Source organism: Labrus mixtus, chromosome 20, assembly GCF_963584025.1.
Source record: "Labrus mixtus chromosome 20, fLabMix1.1, whole genome shotgun sequence".
Taxonomy (NCBI): Eukaryota; Metazoa; Chordata; class Actinopteri; order Labriformes; family Labridae; genus Labrus; species Labrus mixtus.
This window is the reverse complement of record NC_083631.1, coordinates 8819219-8828614: the sequence shown is the minus strand read 5'-3', so window position 1 is coordinate 8828614 and position 9396 is coordinate 8819219. Positions and strand designations below refer to the sequence as shown.

At 43.8% G+C, this 9396-nt stretch overlaps 2 protein-coding genes across 2 annotated transcripts in view; one reads left to right on the top strand and one right to left on the bottom strand.

The window, feature by feature from the left end:
• Positions 1-857, bottom strand: part of sez6l2 (seizure related 6 homolog (mouse)-like 2) — a 17509-nt gene extending 16652 nt beyond the window's left edge. Inside the window, exon 1 of the mRNA XM_061065912.1 lies at positions 641-857. The gene's annotated coding sequence lies outside the window, so the exon portion shown is untranslated. The remainder of the gene's footprint in view (positions 1-640) is intronic.
• asphd1 (aspartate beta-hydroxylase domain containing 1) lies at positions 817-7686 on the top strand. The gene is made up of 6 exons (XM_061065913.1): positions 817-942; positions 4037-4500; positions 4748-4954; positions 5382-5589; positions 6010-6123; positions 6663-7686. Exons 2-6 carry the CDS (start codon positions 4048-4050, stop codon positions 6770-6772), a joined length of 1092 nt encoding a protein of 363 aa, XP_060921896.1. The 5' UTR covers positions 817-942; positions 4037-4047; the 3' UTR covers positions 6773-7686.
• Positions 7687-9396: the final 1710 nt, after the last annotated feature.

The following is a 9396-nucleotide window of genomic DNA, read 5'->3' as shown; positions in this document are numbered from 1 at the left end:
ATGCGTGTCGGCTGGTTGTGGAAACGCAGAGGGAATGATTAGTCAGATCATTAAAAATTCTCTCGCACTTCAGCTCCTGAGCATCTGTTTACATCACACAGGCCTCAGTGACTCGGACTGGAGGATCATTGCGAGGTGATCATGTAAAAGCTCAGCTCCATCAATCTGTAGAACATGCATTCAGTAGACATCTAGCAAAAACCTTAATTACGTCTTATACCGTGTCTTTCTCTTAACAGGTGTAGGACTGGCGAGCAGGTAGACGATGCACACGGTATAAGGTTTAATATTCAGGCTCTCCCCCCTGCATCCTCTCCCCCAAATCTGCAACAACATGCCCGAAAATGCGCTATTCCAAAATCCAACAAACAGACCGCAGGTAGACTCTGATCCTGATTCTGGTGTCAACCTGCTAATGGTGATGTGTCAAAAAGACCCTCCACGCTCAGTCGAGGCGTTTCCTCGGCGAAATTGCCATCCTGGTGTGTGACAAAATGATGGGGCTAAACGAGGCAGCATCACTCGCACCTCCCCCGGCCCTCTTTGTGCGGAGGACGATTTTTTTTTTTTTGGCATCAGTCATTACAACTGTGACACCGAGAACCATTTCAGCAAACGTCTTAAGGTGCCTGCCGCTTACCTTTTTCCCTGCAGACTGCGTCCTGCGCCCCGTTGCTTGGACTCTATCCTGTTGCTTTAGGCCCCGGGAACACGGCGGGGTTTGTGCTGGTGAGATGCCCCTAGCTGGTTACCGTGTGGTTGACGCATTCGGCTATGATGTGAGGGCATTTGTGTTGAAGCTCCAGGTGCGCTCTAGCGGCCGCTTACGAGAACTGCAGCGACGCGCGGGAGATTCTCCACATTGTGTCTGTGGGCGCTGGAGGAGCTGTCCACCAACACGGTGCTGAAGTGTGTCCGAACAACCCCGCACGGTTGATCAAGGTAAACAGACAGTGCTGTGTGCGTTTAGCCTGCATGTACTAAAAGTAAAGCATGGCGAAGACCTTTTACTGAAACGTTTTTCTTTTAGTGGGTGGGTGTTTGCGCTTACACGGAATGCGGACATTAAACATGAGCATGCTGAGCTGCGGCGGCGGCTGCTGCAGAGCGGAAACAAAATGAATGCTGAAGCAACTGCAAAACAAACAAAACCAAATCTACAGTTCATGGGACACGTTCATGATGCTAAACCGTACTGTCACTCAAAACGTGTTTCTGGAGTGCAGAATTATCAGTTAGCATGTAACTGATGGTGACAACGTAGATAATACGCCTATAAGGATAGAGCCCTCCCACTTAAACGCATCTGCACACATGCACGTACGTACACAGACGTGCACGCATGATTTATGCTTTTAGTAACAGTAAAAAGTCAGTCAGTCAGGGTGTCTCCCTGTATGCACACCAGGGGCGTGCTCAGACTATATTGGGTGGGGGCTGGCAACTGAGGCAGAGACTTATGCAGGGGTGGCCTGAAATTCACAATTAAGAGTAATTAAAATATTGCATGCAAACTCTTGCACACTGTCTAATTTGCAAAAATACATGAATTGGTCAGTTAGTATATTGCAAGTAAGACAGAGTGCATTACTTTTCTAATCACCCGTCTCATCAAATACATGTGCAAAGTACTCACAAAATAAATATCATACACTAAAATGTAAAGAAAACTACAGATCACAGTTAAAGATTTTAGGGTAGCAACTGGATTGGCTAATCAAATTTCAGGGGTGGGGGGGGGATGCAACCCCTCTGGACATGCCTCTATCACAGACATTCTTCTTGATCAAATCGAGTGTAAATCCATTTTCCAGACAAAGTGCCTACAGGTCAGAACTCAACCTGTTCTGTTATCTTCTACTCCTTTATTGGTGGTCATAAAATCAACGTCGAGGTAGAATAAGATGGAAACCAGATGCAACTTTTGGTCTAGCTTGGATCTGGACATATGGGTTGAATGACTGTCTCCGTGATAAGAGTGGGTCCTGAGAGGTTTAAGTTTCATTTGAGGTCAGATTCAATGATGTGCTGAGCTGCGTCGTGGCAACAAGAATTGTCTGAAATCTATCATCCATACATCGAGTATAGAAAAAGTGTGTGATTTCAATTAAAAGAAAAACTAATTCTCAGCAACAACAGTTGTAACTTAAAACATGGGTGTAGTAGAGGGGGGGACTGACTGCCCAGGGGCCCAGTGGAGGATGGGGACCTTATTTAGCCTGAAAATAACAAACATTTTTTATTTTATTTGTTTGCATCTAAGCCTAATTGTCATAAGACAACTGTCACCCTTGAGCTCCAGCATGAAACCAAAACAAACTGCTGTTTGGCCACACCTCCATAATAAAGCCCCCGCTCTCCTCCAGAGACAAAACTGTCCTGTGCTCGAGCTTCAATTACCTGTGTCCTGCATTGTTGTGTTAGCAGGATAATGTTAGCACGTAGCTTCACATTGTGTGCAAATTGACACAGAATGATCGTGATCTAAAAACACTTACGTGACATCCAAATAATCAGTGAGTATGTTCTTCTTCTTCTCTCTAGTTCTTGACTAAAACAGCTTTTATACACAAGGGGAGGAGCCGGCCGTCCCGTCCATGTAAACACGGCTCTGACAACAACACAGCCAGCGGGACTCGAGCTTCTCACTCATTGTAGACAGTCATGACTCAGAGACACATTTACACAGGATTGACTGGATTTATGATTTATTTATGTGGAACATGTTGAACTTTATTTTTTTAAAAACATTTCAAGTGTCAAAAAGATGCATTCAAAACAAAGTTAAATTCATTTTAACTGCGATAATTTTATAGGGTGTAACACAACGTTTTGGTAATTTAAAGTATAGACAAGAAACCAGAATTTTAGACTTCAATACAATACTAGTAAAAATCAAACAGTCTGATACGTGAGTCAATGCTAAGGCAACAAAAATAGAAGTTCCAGACACCCAATATTGGGTCATGTCTTGTTTTTTTAATTTCGGGGCATATCTTCTTTCTCTTGTTGTTTGAACTGACCTGCACCTACTGTACTCGATGTACTGTACTCTAACCAGCCCTCTTCATTCCTCTTCTACACGTCTATCTCATGAAAAAGATGTCGTTTAAAAAAAAAACAAGCTTTGGTACTTTTTCAAATCTTTTGATCATTAAAGTAGAAGAGATTGTATCATTTTGAAACAAGTGGTATGGAACATATTGACATCCTTATTTTAAAGCCTTTAATGGGTCATTAGAGTAACGGAGGTGTGGTTATAGCAGTATCGCAGGGTTGGCTAAGGCTGTGGTGGAGGCGCCCAGTGTGTTTCTTTACGGGGCCCAGAATTCCTGGAGACGAGGAAAGATTTCACTACACAGCTCCTTATGTTTGACTTTGTTAATGACACATGAACAGCATTTAGACTGAAGGAGGAACATCACTCAAAGAGGAAGTAAGCAACAAGTATGGACCTTTCAGACGTGGATGACCTCAAGCCTGATTACTTTGTAGACCGTCATGCAAAGGGAAACTTGTCCACAGTTGATGAAGTAATGTGAGGCATGGCTGCAGAGTGTAGATGTGAAAACGTCACGTCGGAATATTGCATGCGAGGAAATCGTCAGCTACATCTGCAGCTAGTTTGCCCGGAGAACAAGGGGTCCAAGATCAGGGCTTACATAACAGCATGAAGTCAGCAGCAACTAAACCAATGAGTCAGTGGATCACTGATGGACCGGTAACCTCTCATTAATGTTTCACTTGTGCATGCTGGGATTGGCCTCAGCTCCCTGTGACCCTGGAGGAGATTAAAGTGAAGAAAATAAATGAGTTGGCTGTTTGAAAGCAGCATCATGGCACTAAGGCTGTGCTTATCAGCAAAAAACGCGAGCCTCTCCATCCTCTGCTGTGATGTATGAGGCTTCGACAAGCGAAACAATGTCTGATTCTGATTGTTTAACGACTGACAATAAAAACACATTTAGTATTTTATTGAAATGAGCCCAGATTATTTCACAGTACTAACCACAGCCTCTCGCTCTTTCTGTTTCAGTATTTTAAAGGATGCACTGGTCAATGAGCACACTGCCCTTGCCTCCATATGTCGAGCTGGGGGTGCACTCACTGAGCGGCCTCCTCTGGACTCTGCTTCTGCTTTTCCTTTGGCACTGCTACCGGATTGGCTCAGACCTGCCGATCCCAGGCCACGCACATGCTGGAAAGCTCAAGTCAGGCTGCAGGCGGTCCATGATGTCCCGTCGAGGTAGCTGTGCTGGGACCAAGTGTAGTGCACGATCCAAGCTGTCAAGGAGTGATCAAATTACTCCTTTTATTTCCATGGAAACGGAGGAGGACGAGGAGCAGGGACAGGGCTACCTCACGCCAGTGCTGAGTCATGCTTTGTTCCCAGCTCAGGCCTCTGCAGAGGCCAAGAAACTGTACGCAGCTCTGCAGGAGTACGCCAAGCGCTACAGTTGGGTGGGCATGGGCCGCATTCATAAAGGCCTCCGTGAGCAGGTATGCTCACTAAAACCTTAATCTGATTTCTATTTTTGGCAGGAGGTTATGTGTGTAAGAGCTGTTTAACTAAACTGATAGCTAGTTAACTAAGTTTTTACTTATTCGTTGAGGCTGGCTGGTGGGTTTTAAAAAGAACTAAACTACCTGCCCATGTGAAAAACACCTTACTTGGTCTGACATGTTTCTCCAGCTGATGAAGAAATCAGATTCAGAATTATCTGCTTTGTCATTTTTCTTACCTCAGATCAGACTGAATGATCACTCCACCATACAGAAGCCTCATCTCTTCTTCCTCCCCGATGTCCCAAGCGTTCCTTTCTTCCCCCGTGATGCTCATCGACATGACATCGAGGTCTTAGAAGCCAACTACTCGGCGATCTTGGCTGAATTTAAGGCGGTTTATCAACGCGGCATTGAACAAAAACAAGGCTGGACCGTTCTGGGACCAAAGGTACGCAAGGGAATTCTGTCAGGCAAAGTAAAGGGGTAGCGCGAGAAACACTTAAATGCCTGAATTAAATTAGAGCAACAATATTGAACTTTTCCTCCTCCAAAGATTATCTAAAAGTACGATAACTGTGAACAGGGAGAACGGCGTCCATCCTAAATCCACAGAGCTCCTGCTGCCCCTTCAAAGTCCTCCTCACTACTGCTGACAGTTTTTCACCTCAGGGGACCTCTTAAGGACTAAGAAGCTCCGTGAATAGTGTTTTATATTTAGCAGGATCTAGTCTTAACTTTAAGGAGAAATTCTTAAAAACACCATGACTAAGAATCTTCTCAGAATAGAGTCACTAGGAGCAGCTCTATGAATACGACCCCTAATGCATCAGTCTCACCTGGGTCGTATATTAACTGCAGCTCCTTGTCTCCTTCAGGGTCAGGCAGTGTTTCCTCTGTACAGCGCCGGCGTCTGCGTGGCAGGAAACTGCCGCTCCTGTCCCTGCACGTACCGCACACTTCTCTCTCTTCGGACATTCATAAGCAGCAACTCTTTGGGATCTGCTGGATTCTGGCTGCTGGGGCCCGGAGCGACGCTGGGGAGCTCGTACGGACCCACCAACACACGCCTGAGATGTCATCTTGGTGAGTAAAAAGACAACATTAACATACCTTGGAAGAAAGACTTGTCATTGCCTCTCAAAATACATTTGGCATGCCCTTTCTTTATCACATAATATACTGGTTTAAGTTTCAGTGCTCTCTGCTGAAGACACATGGATCTACTATATTTACACAACTGAATATATGGACACATGGTTGTATTACAGCACATATCACATAATAATATTGTACTTTAATAAACCGAAAATGGGAAATCAGTTATTACTGTAAATGCAAAATTCTGTGGGTCATGTTTGAGGCTCGATTACCCTTTAGCCCACTTGTGCGGCGCTCCCATCTGGCTTTAATCCTCTGTTTCAAACACACACAGGGATGAAGTCCATGCTCTTCTTAGATGAGTGTTTTTGTGCCAAACTGTTCAAACACACATCTTGTTTGTAGGTCTGCAGACTCCACCCTCGTGTGAGCTGGTGGTGGGAGGAGAGCCTCAGTGCTGGTCAGAGGGACACTGCCTCCTGGTCGATGACTCCTTCCTTCACACCGTCTCCCACAAGGGTTGGTGAATCATGACATTTCATCTTGTCATACTAATTTCATTGTAATGTGTGACCATTTATCACATTTTTAGTGGTTGGGCAATTAGTGGATATATTCCCTTTTGAATTTTCATTTTCAACAATGTGGCTGTGGCTCAGTTGGTGGAGTCGGCCGTCTCTCAATCGGAAGGTCGGGGGTTCGATCCCCAGCTCCTGCAGCAACATGTTCGATGTGTCCTCTGGCAAGACACTTAACCCCGAATTGCTCCCGCTGCTTCAACATGCGGTGTGAAAGCGCTTTGAAGAGTCAGAAGACTAGAAAAGCGCAATACAAGCTCGAGTCCATTTACCATTAAAAAAATAAAAATATAAGATTGTATGCATCATTTCTGGGTGCAAAGCCGTAGAAAGTTTTGGACTCTTTACCAAAAAGATGCTATATTTACTTCTCAATGTCATTGTTTTGAATATATTTTCTAGAGAATTGTTCCACACAGTATGATCTAAATTCTTGACATATTTTGTTTGACTTATAATTGCACCTTTTTTTCCCCTCAGGGCCGTCAGATGCTGGACCTCGGGTCATTTTCAGCGTAGACCTCTGGCATCCAAACGTGGCCGCAGCAGAGAGACAAGCTTTGGACTTCATGTTCAGCCCTGACTGCTGAATTTGCTCCTGAGTATCTCAAACACAACACGTAGGGGTGCCTTACTCTCGCCCTGCTCGTTGTGGGTCATGCATCTTATTCCAGTCGATGAATCACTGTGTGAATCTGACCTAAGAATTACCCAAAGCCATTAGCCCCGCCCTCGAGGTGTGACTGGATTTTTGGCCTGCACCAGGAAGTGCCACACAAGTAAAGATGCCATAGACCAGTGGTACTCAGCCTTGTTAGACAAGAGCCACATTGACCAAAAAATATTTCTGCAAGAGCCACAATCAAAAAACCTCTTTCTTTCCTAAAATATGTGAGGGGAAACACAGTGACATGACTTGCAAAGAATAATTTCTGCTGACAATGTTTCCTTTTTTTAAACAATTACTTTGGATTTTTTTCTCCAAGTACAACCTAAAAGAGCCACAACTAGTCCCAAATTAGCCACATGTGGCTCGAGAGCCTTGGGTTGAGTATCACTGCTGCAGACAATACTAATTTGGCTTGAAACAACAAACTGACATCATTTGAAAGCACACAAATATCAAGAGAAGCAGATCTGGTGTTGTAAATCTTATCTTCACATCATATACTCTGCTAGTGAATGCTCTCTGCATGTTGAACCTCCTCGTCCTGATTACTGGACTTGCATGTGCTCTTAAGCTTCAGGAAGTCGTGGACAAAGTCTCAGCGGGTTGTTTTATTTTGAAAGGTATATAGATTACCTTCAGCTTAACCAAAAAAACTGTGAAAAAATTTAAAAATCATATTCATGATGATTTCATTTATTTATTTTTGTTGTTAAATGGATGCCGAACTTTTATAAACCTTTGCACACTGTGGTGATTCATTCTCTTTGTATTCGTATCCTGTATGTACTGTATAACTTTACGTTTGTATCTATAAATAAAAATTAAATATGTGAACATGTTTGTCTTTAATTGTATTAGCAGTGGTTTTACAGCATTTTCTGTATTTTACGCAATTGGCAACCTCTGTTGTTGACAAAAAAGAATCCAATAAAGAAGTGCAAAAAAAGTGCAGTTCCTTGAGTTTCCACTGGAGGCAAAAGCCAAGGAAGTCCCATACACACCCGTAATAAAACCCCATTTTTACATCAGAAATAAACATGTTTACAGACTGCCACAAAAAACATTTTTTGTCCGAGTAGTTCATGTCTTTATCGGCACACACTGTAGGAGTTTACACACTGTACGAGGATGACATGACACGTTTTGATTTTATGAAGGAAGGAGTTATGCATATTTAGAGGTGTGACTGATATGACTGCAAGGGCACCTTGTAGCCGTTTGTTGGGAGGCTTAAGGCCCGCCTCAGCTCCACCTCTATGCCCGTTACTGGGTTGACCCAAAATTCGATTGAGATGGTTCTTCCAACATGGAAACCGCCATTGGTGGGCTTCAAATTTAATTTTGGACTTTTGCATTTGCTGTTGTAGGAACATTGTTTCTGACGTTGCTGCACGTATTTCCTGATGTAAGTCATTTCGGCTGTTGCAGGTCGGATACCCTTGCAGGCCACCGTAGCGCTGGTGGTAAAAGGTTAGAAAAAAATCAATGTGATCATGTTGTTATTTATGGAGCTAAAAAAATGGCCAGTATCATTGTTTGTGGGAGGAGGGAGTTTGTAACCTTCAAAACCTTATAACAGTAAGTCACTTAATAATATGAACTGAACATGATTTTAAAACTCTTCCTGATTCATTAAGCTCCTGTGGTGATTTCTGGTTACTTTTGTCCGTCAGCTGATGAGAATTACAGCAGTGATTCCGTCTTATCCTCCATCTGTTCATCGGAGGGTCCCATGACAAGGATTACAGAGACTGAACTAATCCAGCCCAGGGAGACAGATTATTCCTCAGATTGTTAATATGTTGTATGTATGTATGTAGCTGCATGATGTATGATTCGTTCTACACTTGATGTTTCATCCATGAGCTCTGCTTGTGAATTGTACAATGACCTATGGCTTTGCATCCAATTCCACAAATAATTCGACAACACAAATCTCCAGTATTACTGTCGTGGGTGAGCATTAATAGATTAGAGTCAACTGTTCAATTTTTCTCCATGTCATCACAAGGAAGAAAATTGCACCTGTTATATTCCACTGCAAAAGAATAATAATATTGCATTAGACTTTTGTAGCGTTTTTCTGAATAGTCAAATACGCTTTACAAAGAACAACAACAAAACATAACAAAGAAGAAAGAATCTGAGAGAAGGAGGATGAGAACAGAGTCTGTTAGTGGTTCGGTGAGTTTTTAGGGATTTCATTGAAGGTAATGAGTAAGAGGGAGTCTCTGATGGTTTTTGGGAGTGAGTTCCAGAGAGTGGGAGCTGCAATGGAGAAGGCCCTGCCCCCCCCCAGGACCGATGATTGGTCCTGCGGGGGGGGGGGGGGGGGGGGGGGGGCAGGAGGTTTGTGTCAGCAGACCTGAGAGTGCGGGTGGGAGTGTGCCGGTGGAGGAGCTCAGACAGGTAAGGTTATATAGCCAGGTTATAGAGTGCTTTAAAGGTGATAAGTTTGAAGTGGATACGCTGGGGGATGGGGAGCCATTGGAGGTTATGAAGGACGGAAGAGATGATGTGGTCACGGGTGCGGGAGTTTGCGAG

Excerpts from the sequence above, each read along its gene's own strand:
- asphd1 (XM_061065913.1), top strand. The coding sequence starts at position 4,048 with ATGCACTGGTCAATGAGCACACTGCCCTTGCCTCCATATGTCGAGCTG. Across the intron at positions 4,501-4,747 it reads ATAAAGGCCTCCGTGAGCAG|ATCAGACTGAATGATCACTC; the intron begins GTATGCTCACTA and ends TTCTTACCTCAG. Across the intron at positions 5,590-6,009 it reads ACGCCTGAGATGTCATCTTG|GTCTGCAGACTCCACCCTCG; the intron begins GTGAGTAAAAAG and ends TCTTGTTTGTAG.